Raw genomic sequence first — 15932 nt, 5'->3', positions numbered from 1 at the left:
TTCTAAAGGAAAATGTCAGGACATCTGTCCATGAACTGAATCTCAAGAGAAGGTGGGTCATGCAGCAAGACAATGACCCTAAGCACACAAGTCGTTCTACCAAAGAATGATTAAAGAAGAATAAAGTTAATGTTTTGGAATGGCCAAGTCAAAGTCCTGACCTTAATCCAATCGAAATGTTGTGGAAGGACCTGAAGCAAGCAGTTCATGTGAGGAAACCCACCAACATCCCAGAGTTGAAGCTGTTCTGTACAGAGGAATGGGCTAAAATTCCTCCAAGCCGGTGTGCAGGACTGATCAACAGTTACCAGAAACGTTTAGTTGCAGTTATTGCTGCACAAGGGGGTCACACCAGATACTGAAAGCAAAGGTTCACATACTTTTGCCACTCACAGATATGTAATATTGGATTATTTTCCTCAATAAATAAATGACCAAGTATAATATTTTTGTCTCATTTGTTTAACTGGGTTCTCTTTATCTACTTTTAGGACTTGTGTGAAAATCTGAAGATGTTTTAGGTCATATTTATGCAGAAATATAGAAAATTCTAAAGGGTTCACAAACTTTCAAGCACCACTGTACATTGGCGTTAGAGTCAAGGCACGAAATGATGGACACTATTATTAGCATATTTTCTATCTATTATAAAATTATAAATATGATATTTATTAGTACATGTAATGGTACAGGGCGGCACGGTGGTGTAGTGGTTAGCGCTATCGCCTCACAGCAAGAAGGTCCGGGTTCGAGCCCCGTGGCCGGCGAGGGCCTTTCTGTGTGGAGTTTGCATGTTCTCCCCGTGTCCGCGTGGGTTTCCTCCGGGTGCTCCGGTTTCCCCCACAGTCCAAAGACATGCAGGTTAGGTTAACTGGTGACTCTAAATTGACCGTAGGTGTGAATGTGAGTGTGAATGGTTGTCTGTGTCTATGTGTCAGCCCTGTGATGACCTGGCGACTTGTCCAGGGTGTACCCCGCCTTTCGCCCGTAGTCAGCTGGGATAGGCTCCGGCTTGCCTGCGACCCTGTAGAACAGGATAAAGCGGCTAGAGATAATGAGATGAATGAGATGAGATGTAATGGTACATGTACTTGTACACGATTTATACAAATCTAATTAAATTTTCCAGCTGTTGCACCATCCCACTACATGTACCCAAATCAAGAAAGAATCACGACCAGAGAATTATTGGGAAAAAAAAGAAACCATTTGATTTAATAAATGACATTTGATATGACATTTGGACAGATATGACATTATTGCCCACTTCATATTTTCTTTCAGTAATTACACTGTGTCAGTCCTGCACGCTTTGGTGCGTGCACCAGAAGGACTTTTGGGCGCGCTCCGGAGTGCGTGTGCGCCAAGCTGATGCTTACACGCTGTTAATTATGCACCCCCGTGCGTGATTAATACGCATCAGTGTGCCTATAAAAGGACTGTGTTAACACACACTCGGTGCAAAGTATTATGTGATGTTTGTACACTTTGCCGAGCCTTTTTTCTCCATTTTGATCTCTTTGTTTTCCGAACCCTGTTCCTAGTTTCTGTTTTTGGTCTGTGCCTGTGATACCCTGTGTGTCGCCCGAGCCATTGCTTGTTTCTCGTTTCTGATCTTGCCTGCCGTTTTGGATTGTTTGCCTGTTTGTCACTTTTTATGAATAAAATGCACTTCTGCACTTACATCCATCTCCTACCTACAGTATCCCCTGACACACTGAATAAGTGTCCGCTTTAAAGATTACATTTCTGCATTTATTGGCGTACATGTAAATATTTTGCAGTGGCCAGCTTAGAATAAAAATCCACAAATCAATCTGTGTTTCCAGTTCTCTCTGGCTGGTGATGCGCTGTCGGCAGTGAGTGGGACTGTCGTGAACTGGCAGTTTCTCGTTTTGGGGGCTCGAAAAGATAACCGTTTACTCTGGAATATCCTTGATAATCATCTGCCCCTTCATCCAACATATAGGAATCCCAATCATTATCAGAATTCTCTCCAAAACATGATTCCATATCAAGACTGGTCTAACCACTGCTGCGCACGTGAACGAAACCGACACCTGGATCCTTGCTACACATGCGACGTCACGCACCCCTTCGGGATCTTCCGGATCAATCTCGGCAGATTCCGTGAAAATCGGCTGATCTTATTGATTTTCCATCAATTTATGACCTTTTGGATCAGCTATGGTTCGAAAACACGTGTTCAATCAATATAATGATTGTTGCTTTGTACAAGCAAAAAAGTGGGGTTTAGAGGCATTACATACACTTTAATGAAAGTGAATGAAGTGTAAAATGTTGCGTTACCACATAAAACAGTTAAAATCACATCGAACATGACATGGAACATCTCCAAGGTCTGTTGGCTATCAACAATTTAGCAAATCTGGCTAACAGGGCCTTTCTTTGTTAACGATCATATCATTGTAGTAGCATTATACATAGCGAAAACACAGAATGAAATTAAATTACTTTGAAGTCACTGGTAGAAAAACTATATCGTCTTAATAGTCAATATCACTGCAAAATCTCAGTGAGCTTTATAGAGAGCAGGAAAACGAAAGCCTGTTTGCAAACTAGTTAACCCGAAGTGGGCAATTCAACAAGAACCAGTGAGACTTTCATACTTAACATTATGAAAATGCATATAGATGTACGTTTAGGCTGAAATGAAGTTCTCAGGTACATTTTTCTGCAATTTTGATTTCTCCAATATGTTCTGAACTCTTGCATAGATGTTTAATTATATAATGTAGATAGCATGCCAACAAAAGACATGACCAACCATTAAGCATTCTTTTGCTTTTTTATGCTTTGGTTTATCATGTGAAGGAATGAAAAACGCAAATCAATAATTCATTAACTTTTATTTATTTTATGCCACTTTTGATATTCATAACATTCAAGGAGTTATCTGAAATAATAATAATAATAATAATAATAATAATAATAATAATAATACCTATTCATTATTTTTCTAATACCAATTAATATTAATTTTATTGCATGAGTTGGTCATACATACTATTACACTACAATTTGAAATAGTTTTATTCCCGACAGATTTACAGCCTTCAAATTCAAGCTAAATCTTACCTTTTTTGACATCACTTTTGTTATGTCATGGGATTATGATAAACTGGTCTCATAATCACATGACGTAACAGGCTTATTAATCTTCGTGTAGACTTCTCTCTGAGTGTTGGCACCCAGCTATAGTCAAGCAATGATTGTCTTGTGTACAGCATTGGGAATTCAAGTCCAAAATAAATAAACAAATCAATGAATAAATAAATAAATACATTTCTGTGATGCAAATGTTTCAGCTTTGAGGAAGCAGATCAAATTCAATGACTGTGTTAATAAAGCAGATAACCCTTTAACCCTTTAAACACTTTATTGTATTCTGAATATTAAAAATTAAAGATGGTCATGATTATGTGTAGAATTTTTAAATATATTGGGGTGACTAACGACTGTGAAATCATTTTCACATATAATCTCAGGAAGCGTCATGTCAGAAAATACAAAATAAGCAATCAAAATTCTTATTAGTCATTATATTTGAAAACAGGAAATCATTATATAAGTAAATATTTGCTGTACTTTTCAATATGTTGTTGATCACATTGTATATTTTGGTCAAATAATAAGTAAAATTAAATAAAATTAATTAAAAAAAGCAATTTAGTTTTGTGCAACATAAAGCCAGTTTAAATACTAAGTATTACAACTCTTTAGCAAAAATCTTCTACTCTGATCCCCTAGGTTTAAACTGCAATATGGGACATTACAGCATTGTAAGATATTTAGGATACATGAATATTCATTTTAAAGCTCCTTAAAAAGTTCTATAATTTGTTTGTATATACATTCTAACATAAAAAATAAATATGCACACCACAGGAGTATTCGTTACAGTCGATAACTTTTGGGGTATTTATTCAACCCAGATGTCCATTTATGGCTTTGCAAATAAAAGGTTGACTCAGTGACAGAAGAGGCCTACTTGTTGAGCAGTGTTTTCAGAGAGCGGGTGAGAGTGTTGATGATAGCTGACATGGTGCTGGAATGGCGATCAAGTGTTTTAACACTTTGGTCCTCAGGAGCACTACCTGAGGCTTTCTCAGCTGCCCGGAGTAAGCACATGTAGTTCATGACCACCTCATCAACCTTAGCCACAACCTCACGCTGCTGCTGGCTGGCTGAAGCACCTAAACCACGAACCAAGCACATACAGATCTCAGATAAGCAGCAAAGCACCTGAAAACTGGAACTGACTGCCAGTAACATCTTCTCTGGGCTTCCATGTGCTTGGGCCATCCTGCGGCATGCCTGCCCAAGTGCTTTAGATTCAATTCCTAGCAGGTGCTTGTACTGTGCCAGCTCCTCTGTCTGCATGGGTGGGGTCCCCCTGTCAATTCTGCCCATACTAGAACGCACCACGGCAATCAGCTCACTTGCATCTCTTTGAACATCAGTAAAGACTGCAGGGTACACATACGTATGTTCTTTCAGGGCATTAATGCGAACCAATCTGTCCGTAAAGGTCATGTTGTTCAAAACTTCTATATACAGCTGGTCTCCTGTTGTGTCGAGAACAGGGTTGGAGTTGTACTGGGAAGGGCCTGCTTCATCAAAGCCACAAAGCTGCCTTCTTAAACTATCCCCCATATCACCTTGATCCTCCACTGCCTGGTTTTTCTTTTTGAAGAAACAGTAACTAAATGGACCATTGCATGTCCATGGATTTATATCCAGCTTCTGTGTGCATCTCATCTGCTTTGTATCCTTTTGTACTGGAAAAATTGCACAATCTGTTCTGCTCTCCCTGTTGCTTACAGACCAACCCATGGTCTGGGATACCACTGAACCTTGGGAGTAGCTTTTTGACAACTTCTTAGAAGGCCTTCTTTGTAGTTGTGGCTCAGTTGCTTGCAAATAATCTTGCTGAAATTTGCCTACTGATGGTGCTCTTGACTTCTCAATCAGTGCATCAATATTTCCAGAGCCAGCAGTTATAATACTTGTACTTTGTCTTATCTCTCTGCCACGATTTAGACTATTGGCATCACGCTGATTTAACCCTTGAGAAGTTACCTGGTTCTGTCGAAGAGGGACAACTGACTCTTGTGTTGGCCCAATGTAACTGGTGCTCTTCGACAGATTTGATTGAGGTGGAGGAGGTAATGGTGGTGGTGGTGGAAGTGATAGTGGTGGTGGAGGTGGAAGTGATTGTGGTGGTGGAGGTGGAGGTGGTAGAGAGGCTGCACAGGTTTTTATGTGACTTGGTAAATTCACAGGTGTGTCTCCTTCTCCTCTCAACAGCATTCCGCAGTCTTCTGTGCAAGCTACACTAGAGAGACAAAAAGAATCATTAAGCGTCTGTTTGACAGCAAGTGTCATCTTGCAGTCAGACATGAGCAAGTCCTCTGTGCTTGCATGAAGTGTCCCTTCACTGTGGTTCCTATTTAAAGATGGGAAACGATCAAGGTTAAAACTTTGCTCTAACTCACACTTGAGACCAGACAATGACCTTCTTCTTTCAGAATGATTAGGCCTTACTTCCAGGTTGCTGACAGGTCTCTGAGCATGCAAATCAGGACTCCTCTTCAATTTAGCAGGCAAAGTGGTTGAGCAGTATATTTTGGGGACTCTTTGAGAAGCTGCACTGGGGTTTGAGCTGAGAAGGAGTGAGGGACAGGGTGGCATGCAGGGACACTTGATAATAACGTTCCCTTTACCCTTAAGTGTATCTAAAATCAGTGAAGTGTTTGTGATATGCCTTCTACTGTCCTTTTTGCATCCCCCTAGTCCTGTCCTAAACAGCTGGCCCCCCTGATGCATCTGGCTGACTGTTAGATAGTTTATCAACTGCCTATAAGCCTCACTCCCCTCCTTTGTGTTAACACTTCTTACACTGCCATGTTTTGCATGCAGATCACTTAGAAGGTTGCTCCTTCGAGCTGTACCTGTGGTTTCCTTGATTTTGGATGATCGGGCACTGAGGGATGGATTGGATCCTGGAGGATGTACATTTGGCAGCATCTTCCTCAGGAGAGCAGCATCTGCATGAGGGTGAAGGTCCCTTGATGTGAGCAGGAGGGAGGAGGAGGATCCAGAGAAAGAGGCCTTGCAGTCCATGGCACAAAGTGGGGAGTCCACTGGCGTTGCAGAAGCACTACTCCCTGTACTGCCACCAACTTCCAAAGATGAACATTGGGAACTCTGAAGGGAACTCCTAGCTTCATTTTGCAAAGAGGAAATCCGCTTGGCTAGGTGGTACTCACACAGTCGTGCCACTCCTTGTCGTAATGGTGGAAGGATTTGTTGATCATCCTTATAGCTTTCAGTCTGTTCAGTATCCTGAAGCTTCTTTGTTGGGAGACTACTATTACTGCCAGTTAGATCCTCTCTTGAACCAAGAGATTCTGCAACCTGACTCCCTGTAGACTCATTTTCTATTGGGGACTGTAGCCCTTGAAATCTTTCACAAAATTCTTTCACAACCAGTTGTCTTCTTCTATTGCTCTCTCTTCCACTGAAGGTGTTATACTTGCCTGGTGCATCTTTATTTTTTTTTATTCGTCTTCCCTCAGTTGCTATTGCTTTCAATCGCTTTCCAGTATTCAAAAGGGTGCTTGAGTGAGATTTGATTAGATATTTACTGAAGGACTTATCTGCCTTTGCCACAGGATCTCTCTCTGGATTATCAGAAGAAGGTAGATTATGCATCGAAGGCACTGCTGTAGATTGAACCGCCAAGTCTTTGCGCCTTGAGGGACTGCGTGGTGGCTTGGGAATAGACCCTCTGGTGCAAGGGGAGACAGGGAATTCTGTCTTTTCCTCCTGAAGGGGCTGGTAGCCCTCACTAGTGGCCACCAGAAGACGCATAGCATTCTCAGACAGCCTGTGGCCTGCAGTTTGTTCTGAGCTCTCAGTCATCTCTGAGGAGTTTGTCTCATTTCCTGAATCTGATGAGGACTCTGGACTAAAAGCTCGTGATATGCCAGTTCCTGTAGGTAAAAAAGATGGGTAAGTAAGTTTTTGTTGCTTTGTTTAGTTTCATTGTTCATAGTTACTATTTATTGAGTTCATGTTTTTGATAAAGTAACTCATGCCTTGTTTTAATCCCCTTCTATGTTTTACTCATTTTACTTTTACTTGCACGTTTACATTACCTTTTACACATTTTTTGTACAGTGAACTTATGGTCTTTAGATATTAATGAAGTACACAGCAAAATTTCACATTCTAAATTAACTCTGTCAGTTAAACTCCCTCATACATTTCTGTTCATCTGAACATGACATGTGTTAATTAAACAAACTAGCAATTACAGTACATCCACAGTTGGAATTTTGCTAGAAACCAAAGACAGAGTCGAGTAAGAGTTTGTGACCTCAGTAATAATGTAAAGACCTGCAGTGCTGTTAGACTGAGTCTGGGGGGTTTCCTCAGATACAGCAAGTGCTTCAAGTGCTTGCAGTGAATCCACAACAGCATGATCCAAGATTTTGACACTATTGCCCTCACCATGTGTAGGGACAGCATCAATAAGCGACACAGGAATGCTGTCATTGTCACAGCAACTTTGTAGACAGCTTTTGCTCTCTGCTCCCTCCTCATCTGAACTGTCCCTGAATCCAGGTGGAGGTGCAGCAATGGCCATGTTGAGGGAAAGAAGAATCGCATCATTTTCATCCTCATCATCATCTCCCTCTGGAGGTGGAAGGGCAGTTAAATCTATAATATCATCGCTAGAGCCAGAAAGGGTGAGAAATGTTATCTTGCTCGTTGGCAGCCCGACTTCACCCTCTCCAGGTATTGCAGACGTATCCTCTTCACAGCTAGCTTCATCCTCGTCTTCCACATCATCAGTGGTCTCAGCATAGCATAAATCACGTAAGAGAGGCTCTTCGATACCTTCAGCATTGTCAAAGATTTGCCCCTCACCAATGTTGCTATAGACTACATGGGGCCTAATTTGAAATGTCGTTTCATCTGTAATACCAAAGCCCACATCACTGCTGGAAATGAGAGCAGGCTGTTCAAGCAACTCAGGACTCTCATCCATGAGGCGCTGATAACCAAGGTTCCGAGGGTTTACAGCATGCAAGAGTGGATCTCTGAATATAAAGGACACCTTAGCACTCCTGGGAGAGTCTTGAGGTTGGTGTCTTAAAGGTAGAAGAGGTGGAAGTTGTGACCTCTCTCCACTGTGCCCTGGATATGGGGGTGGCAGGGGCTCTGGATCATAAGAAGAGCTTATGCTCTCCTCTCTTGCTTGTTCCTTTGGATAATCTGCTTCTGGCTGATAAGAAGGTATGATCTCTTGATTGTTAAGATCTTCACAGGTATCCAAAGAGATGCTGTATGGCCACTCAAGTTCTCTTGGATCCTGGCCTGAAATGGATAGAAACACCTTGTCAATTTAATTTCGAAATCATGCTTCCCATCAAAAGTTTAAGGAGATCTCGCATTTCTCTATTTTTCGTGTTTAAAAATAATAAGAAAAAGCTTGATCTGTGTATTGACCATAAATTTTTGAATGTTATTGCATGATTAAATGAAAGCAGTGTATTGGAGTCTTCCTACTCTATAAGTAATTACCACTGTCTATTTCTCCACTGCTGTTGCTGTGGGTCATATTGAAAATGGAGCGACGTGAATCCACTAGAAGACGATAGTATCCAGCTGTTAGGCAAGCCAGGTTCATGGCATCACTGGACTCCATTATTAAGGTGATAGGCTGTTTAAAAAAGAAGTTTGGAATGGCATTAAAACCTATTTATGAGTAAAAGACAATCTGAAAGCACTTGTCTTGATCATACTGTATATCAATATTAATAGCATAGTAAGAATGCTTAATTGATCAGCAGACCACATTGCACAATTTTAAGATATACCTTGACATCCAAAACATGTAGTTCTACCCGCACATTGACTTCATCCTCTGTGAGTATCTCAATGCGATTTACATGGCTGAAGTCTGCCAGCAGGGCCACTAGATTTGTCTTGGCATTGATAACATGACTGATACCATACTTCGGTCCTACAAGTAATGTAACACCTGTTTCCTTATCCCCTTGCTATACATGAGAAAGAAACCAACAAAAAGAAAGAAAGAAAGAAAGAAAGAAAGAAAGAAAGAAAGAAAGAAAGAAAGAAAGAAAGAAAGATGCATAATACTGGTCTCTGTATAGCAGTGTAATAACAATGAGCATACAGTACCCTCCACTATTATTGGCACCCCTGGAAATGATAGTGAACACAATGTAACTGAAGCATGTTCCCCATTTAAATTGGACATTTTTGAGTTGATTAGAGTGTGTAGGAGCTTTCAAGCTGTAATTCATAACTTCCTGATTAACTGGGGAACAAATATGAGGTGACACAGGGCCAAATTCTCTTAGTCATCCATCAGTGGTCAGCACTGTTGCCTCTCAGCAAGAAGGTTCTGGGTTCGAGTCCAGCAGTCGACGGGGGCCTTTCTGTGTAGAGTTTGCATGTTCTCCCCGTGTCTACGTGGGTTTTCTCCGGATGCTCCGGTTTCCCCCACAGTCCAAAGACATGCGGTTAGGTTAACATGGGGTGGCCTTGGGCTGAAGTGCCCTTGAATCCTTGAGCAAGGCACCTAACCCCCAACGTCTCCCTGGGCGCTGTAGCATGGCTGCCCACTGCTCTGGGTATGTGTGTGTGCTCATTGCTCATGTGTGTGTACATGTGTGTGTTCACTGCTTCAGATGGGTTAAATGTAAGGAGGAATTTCACTGTGCTTAAGTGTATGTGTGATAAATAAAGTGCTCTTTCTTCTTCTTCTTCTTCTTTCTTTCAACATGGGAAAGATAAGAGAACACACAAACCAAATGAAGGAGAATTGTGTTGACCTTCATAAGTCAGGGAATGGTTATAAAAAATAGCTTCTCGCCTGAAAATGTCCATTTCTACTGTTTGGGCAATAATAAAAAAGTGGACACCAACTGGAACCGTTATAAACTTGCCTGGAAGAGGACCCAAGTTTATTTTTCCCCCATGTACAATGAGGAGGATGATAAGAGAGGCAAAATAATAATAATAATAATAATAATAATAATAATAATAATAATACCCAAGGATCACTATTGGTGAATTACAAGAAAAAGTAAAATCTTGAGGTTTCCAAGTGTCCAAAACCACTATCAGACGCCACCTCCATGCCAACAGATTATTTGGAAGGTATACCAGAAAAAAGCCTTTTCTGTCACTTAACCACAAACGTAAGCGCTTGAAGATTGTGAAACACTACTACAACTTTGACTGAAACAGTGTTCTCTGGTCTGATGTAATGAAAATGGAGCTTTTTGCCAAAAAACACTCGCAGTGGGTTTGGTGTAAACAGAAGGATGGCTATAATGAAAAGAACCTGATCCCAACTGTGAAATATGGTGGAAGTTCTGTCATGTTTTGGGGCTGTTTTTCCTCCAAAGACCCTGGAAACCTTGTTAGAGTACATGTCATCATGGACTCCATGAAATACCAGGACATTTTAAATCAAAATCTGGCTGCCTCTGCCAGGAAACTACAACTGGGTCATTATTGGCTCTTCCAGCAGGACAGTGAGCCAAAGCATATGTCCAAATCAACACAAAAATGGCTCGCTGAGCACAGAATCAAGCATCTGCCATGGCCATCTCAATCCCCTGACCTGAACTCCATTGAAAACCTGTGGGCTGAGCTGAAGAGGAGAGAGCACAAGAGAGGGCCTCGGACCCTGGATGATCTGGAGAGACTGTGTAAAGAGAAATGGTCTCAGATGCCCTGCTCTGTATCTCCAACCTTATAAATGGTATAGGAGAGACTCAGTGCTGTTTTACTGGCAAAAGGGGGTTGTACAAATTATGACATTTATTTCAATTAAAGGTTGGATTTTTCTCCTTTTTTCAGCGTGTGATGAAGCGACTTCACCACAAGGTGGATTTTTTCTAACCCTTTTTACTAATCTTTACAAGGGGTGCTAATAATCATGGAGTATATGTATATATGTTAATGTACATGTTAAAGTCTGATAGTAGTAATAATTATCTTACCAGTAGAAGAGATTTAAATACTCGTCCTCCATATAATCTCAAATCACTGAGATACTTTAAATAGTGAACCTTTGCTTGCAGTATGGTTAACTGCAAAACGAATTAAGAATATTAGTAACAGCTTAAAATTCACATTCTTCAAGAAATCTGTAGATGTCACAGTGGTCTTGAATAGAGGATTAGATTGAAAATATAATATTAAATACATGTATTACTCAACTCATTTTCAAGCAAAGGACATCTTAATGCATATTTAACAATTTCTGTGTGAATGACTATACACATCACAAACATTTCACCTTTGTTGGCAACAAAGCTTCAAAAAAGTTAATGATTTTTGCTGCCTCGCCTTTGAACCACTAGATGCCTCTCTTCTGATAATTTACCAAACCTCCAACAGCATACTGAGGAAGATGAAACATCGAAGGCCATAGATAGGAGATTTTCCTTATTGATCTGATGGCAGTTTCTGAAGGGCCTTTTATTTTTTATCGATTGAAGGATCTGGTTCCTGATCAGAATAAATGGATACGAAGGGACACCCACCTTCTTTCCAGGGGCTACTAGATTCTGATTGGTTTTCAGGATGTGAGTCAGAGCTTTTTTGATGTTCTTCTCCTTCATGCTGGAGAACACTGAGGGGGGTAGGAAATGTGCCAAACCCCACTGCTTCCTGTGGGACAGCATATGTACACTGTGAGGACACTTAGCAGACTGCATATGGCAAAGCTTTTTCGTTTCTTGTTCATGTCCAAATCTGAATAGCTGAGTGTATTACAGTATATCTATAGACTATTTTTCATATCTCTATTATCTAGCAATAATTTTCCATGATAATCTATTCATTTTTTAAGTGCATTTTCTATCAAGGCCATATGTATAATGACCTATAAATACATTCATAATATGTTAGAATACATTTATAAGACATTATATAGCTTGTTTTAAATGCATTGTGCTTTACAGCAATGTCTATTTTGCATTATGAGTCATGAATACGATGTAGTATAAGTATACTACATTACACCATGACAGCGTGAGGAACTCAGACTGCATACTGTATTGTTTAGACACTGAGACCTGGCTTGCAGAAACAGAAATAGCATACCTCTTTTTTAAAATGTGTTGTACTACAACATATACATTTATTTGAGTAAAATATTATCATCAGTCACTATATGGCCAAAAGTATGTGGACACCTGGCTGACCATTACACGCATATGAGAGCCTTCCAGAGACTTTTACAATGTCTTTGTATGCTGTAGCGTTATAATTTCCCTTCACTGGAACTAAGAGGCCCAAACCTGTTCCAGCATGACAATGTCCCTGTACACAAAGTGAGCTCCATGAAGTCATGGCTTGCCAAGTTTGGAACAGAAGAACTCAAGTAGCCTGCCATGACCTCAATCCCACTGAACACCTTTGGGATGAAATGGAATACCGATTGAGCCCCAGGCCTCCTCACCCAACAGTGTCTGACCTCACTAATGCTCTTGTAGCTGAATCGGCACAAATCCTCACAACCTGGCTCCAAAATCGAGTGGAAAGCCTTCCCAGAAGAGTGGAGGTTATAAGAGCAAAGGGGACTAAATCTGGAATGGGATGTTCAAAAAGCACATACTCTATGAAGGTTAGAGTCAGGTGTCCACAAACTTTTGGCCATATAGTATATTGCAGTTATTAATAGATGTAGAACAATAAACAACAAATAACACACTATGTGTTACAAATACTATTTATGAGGAATTATATTAACAATCCATAATGCATAAGAAACATTGCTATAATGTGTAAACAACTCACACTCATAACAATGGATATGTTTGTTATGAATATTTATAATCTTATGAACGTATTCATAGCTCACAATAAAATAAATGCAAAATAAAAAATAATTTTTTAAAAAAATAAATCTCACAATTAGGACAAAGTGCATAAGGCCTTATGAATGCATTATAACATATTAGGAATATATTCAGGGGTGGCACGGTGGTGTAGTGGTTAGCGCTGTCGCCTCACAGCAAGAAGGTCTGGGTTCGAGCCCCGTGGTCGGCGAGGGCCTTTCTGTGCGGAGTTTGCATGTTCTCTCCGTGTCCGCGTGGGTTTCCTCCGGGTGCTCCGGTTTCCCCCACAGTCCAAAGACATGCAGGTTAGGTTAACTGGTGACTCTAAATTGACCGTAGATGTGAATGTGAGTGTGAATGGTTGTCTGTGTCTATGTGTCAGCCCTGTGATGACCTGGCGACTTGTCCAGGGTGTACCCCGCCTTTCACCCGTAGTCAGCTGGGATAGGCTCCAGCTTGCCTGCGACCCTGTAGAACAGGATAAAGCGGCTAGAGATAATGAGATGAGAGAGGAATATATTCATAGTTCAACAACAACAACAAAAGCAATATTACTTTAAAAAGGCTAAATGTACTGGAACAAGTTTTATGTAAGTTTCACAACAAATAGAGCGGAATTCACATTGTTAAATTAAACTAAATTTGTGTTTTTTTTTATTGTGACAGGTATTTAACATGACAGGTTTTGGAGCCCTGTTTCCAAAAATAGTTGTGATGTTGTCTAAAATATTCATGAAAACAGAATGCAATTATTTGCAAATAATGGAAATCCTATATTTCATTCAAAATAGTACAGAGACTATAAAGCTGAGAAATTTTTACTGTTTTTTGAAAAATATATACTCATTTTGAATTTGATGTCAGCAACACACTTCAAAAAAGATGGGACAGAGGCATGTTTACCACTGTGCTGTATCACCTTTACTTTTAACAACACTCTGCAAATATTTGGGAATTGAGGAAAGCAAATGCTGCAGTTTGAAAGTGAAATGCTGTCCCATTCTTCCCTGATGTACAATTTTAGTTGCTCAACAGTTCGGGGTCTCCTTCGTCGTATTTTGCGCTTCATAATGCGCCAAATGTTTTCAATGGTCGACAGGTCTGGACTGCAGGCAGGCCAGTTTAGCACCAGACTCTTTTACTACGGAGCCATGCAGGTATAACTTGTGCAGAATGCGGTTTGACATTGTCTTGCTGAAATAAGCAAGGCCTTCCGTGAAAAAGATGGTGTCTGGATGGCAGCACGTTGCTCCAAAACCTGTATATATCATTCAGCATTCATGGTGCCTTCCCAGATGTGGAAGCTACCCATGCCAAATGCACTAATGCCCCCCATACCATACAGATGCTGGCTTTTTAACTGTGAGCTGATAACAAGCCGGATGGTCCCTCTGCTCTTTCGTCTGGAGGATGCGGATTCTCTGAATCTTTTAATGATATTATGTACCACAGATGATGTGATCGCCAAGTTCTTTGCAATTTTACACTGAGGAATGTTATTCTTAAATTGTCACACTATTTGCCCACACAGTCTTTCACAGAGCGGTGAACCCCTCCCCATCTTTACTTCTGAGAGACTCCACCTTTCTGGGATGCTTTTTTTTTTAAATTATTATACCCAGTTATGTTAATGACCTGTTGCCAATTAACCAACTTAGCTTTTTTTCCCCATTACATACATTTTTCAGTCTTTTGTTGTCCCTGTCCCAACTTTTTTGAAACATGCTGCTGGCACTAAATTAAAGATGAGCATATGTTTTTCAAAAAACAACAAGATTTTTCAGTCAACATTTGATAGGTTGTCTTTGTACTATTTTCAATGAAATATAGGGTTTCCATGATTTGCAAATCATCACATTCTGTTTTTATTTATATTTTAAACAGCATCCACCTTTTTTTTTGGAAATGGGGTTGTACAACTCGACCTATTCATGCAACAATATATGTATTAGTAATATAGTAGATGCCATTTGGATGGTTGTTTCAATGGTTGCTGTCTTCTCATTCATGTATAATTGTATTAGTCTTTTTTATTTTTCAGTGTTAAATTACTGTGTTCTTGCTTTTGTGTTACATCTTATTATAGCTCTTTCATTCTTCAGTCCGCATTTTCTATCCCTGAATTTTCATTGAGATTAAAGGCAAGTGTTTGTATTTAAAAGCAGTGGTCTAGACATTACTGATAAACCTCATCTTGGACGTTTCTACTCCAGGAAATTGTGGCAACCTTGGAAGTATGAACAACAGTCAGGTAATTTTACATAACTTGAACAGCATGCTCAGAAAATCAACGTATGCTCATGCTTAACCCATATCTGAATATATCGAGCATTATCATAATTAATGTTTAATAAACACTAACATAATGCATAACATTTATGCACTTAAATCGCCAAATCTGAATATTTTATATATATGTATGTTACCATATAGTCAGTGGTTTTGAAACAAATACACATTCCCAAGCTCATCCCGCCCCCACTACCCCAAACACGTGTATACATGGCCTAAATTAGATTGCCTGAATGCTGGTGCAAGCTTTTGGAATAGATAGATTCTCTATTTCTGGAGTCTGGGGTGCTACAGAAACCAGAGTTTCTGAGCAGATATTTCACTGATGGCTTCTGGAAAGTAAGAAGAACTTATTTATAAAAAGGATTCACTCACCACACTTTTAAGATATGAGCTGACATTTGAAACTTAATGAAGCAGTTCATGACAATACTGCCATGGTCCTGTAGCGCCAAAATGTCTGATTTATGAAAGTTACCCTGATGGAATGAGACGTTTTACAAATTCAAATCTATAAATCACTGGATCTTTCGGTCACACAGCTCTGGCTACAAACAGTCTTCCTTTTAATTAGGACTGAAAATAGACTGATGAATAAAGGGTTCAAGCGTCAGTTATGGAGTTCATTACCAGTTCTGAAATGTGAGGCAGGCAATTGAAAGCTTACTCACTGGATGTACTTCATTGAGAACTTCTGTGTCGGCCGTGTGGTGAGGCTGAGGA

At 40.1% G+C, this 15932-nt stretch overlaps 1 protein-coding gene across 2 annotated transcripts in view; it reads right to left on the bottom strand.

The window, feature by feature from the left end:
- Window positions 1-3641: 3641 nt before the first annotated feature.
- The window catches only part of LOC132866141 (FERM and PDZ domain-containing protein 4-like), a 132434-nt gene continuing 120143 nt past the window's right edge, over window positions 3642-15932 (bottom strand). For both annotated transcript variants that reach the window (XM_060898736.1, XM_060898735.1), the window contains 7 exons: window positions 15881-15932; window positions 11619-11745; window positions 11073-11162; window positions 8913-9095; window positions 8617-8755; window positions 7426-8409; window positions 3642-7019 (listed from right to left, as the gene is read on the bottom strand). The exon at window positions 15881-15932 is cut by the window's right edge and continues 85 nt beyond it. In XM_060898736.1, the coding sequence (XP_060754719.1) occupies window positions 4009-7019; window positions 7426-8409; window positions 8617-8755; window positions 8913-9095; window positions 11073-11162; window positions 11619-11745; window positions 15881-15932 (4586 nt within the window). In that variant the 3' untranslated portion in view covers window positions 3642-4008. The remainder of the gene's footprint in view (window positions 7020-7425; window positions 8410-8616; window positions 8756-8912; window positions 9096-11072; window positions 11163-11618; window positions 11746-15880) is intronic.

Source organism: Neoarius graeffei, chromosome 18 (genome assembly GCF_027579695.1).
Source record: "Neoarius graeffei isolate fNeoGra1 chromosome 18, fNeoGra1.pri, whole genome shotgun sequence".
In the NCBI taxonomy this organism is placed as follows: domain Eukaryota; kingdom Metazoa; phylum Chordata; class Actinopteri; order Siluriformes; family Ariidae; genus Neoarius; species Neoarius graeffei.
The sequence above is the reverse complement of the archived record's forward strand: the minus strand, read 5'-3'. Positions and strand labels throughout refer to the sequence as shown.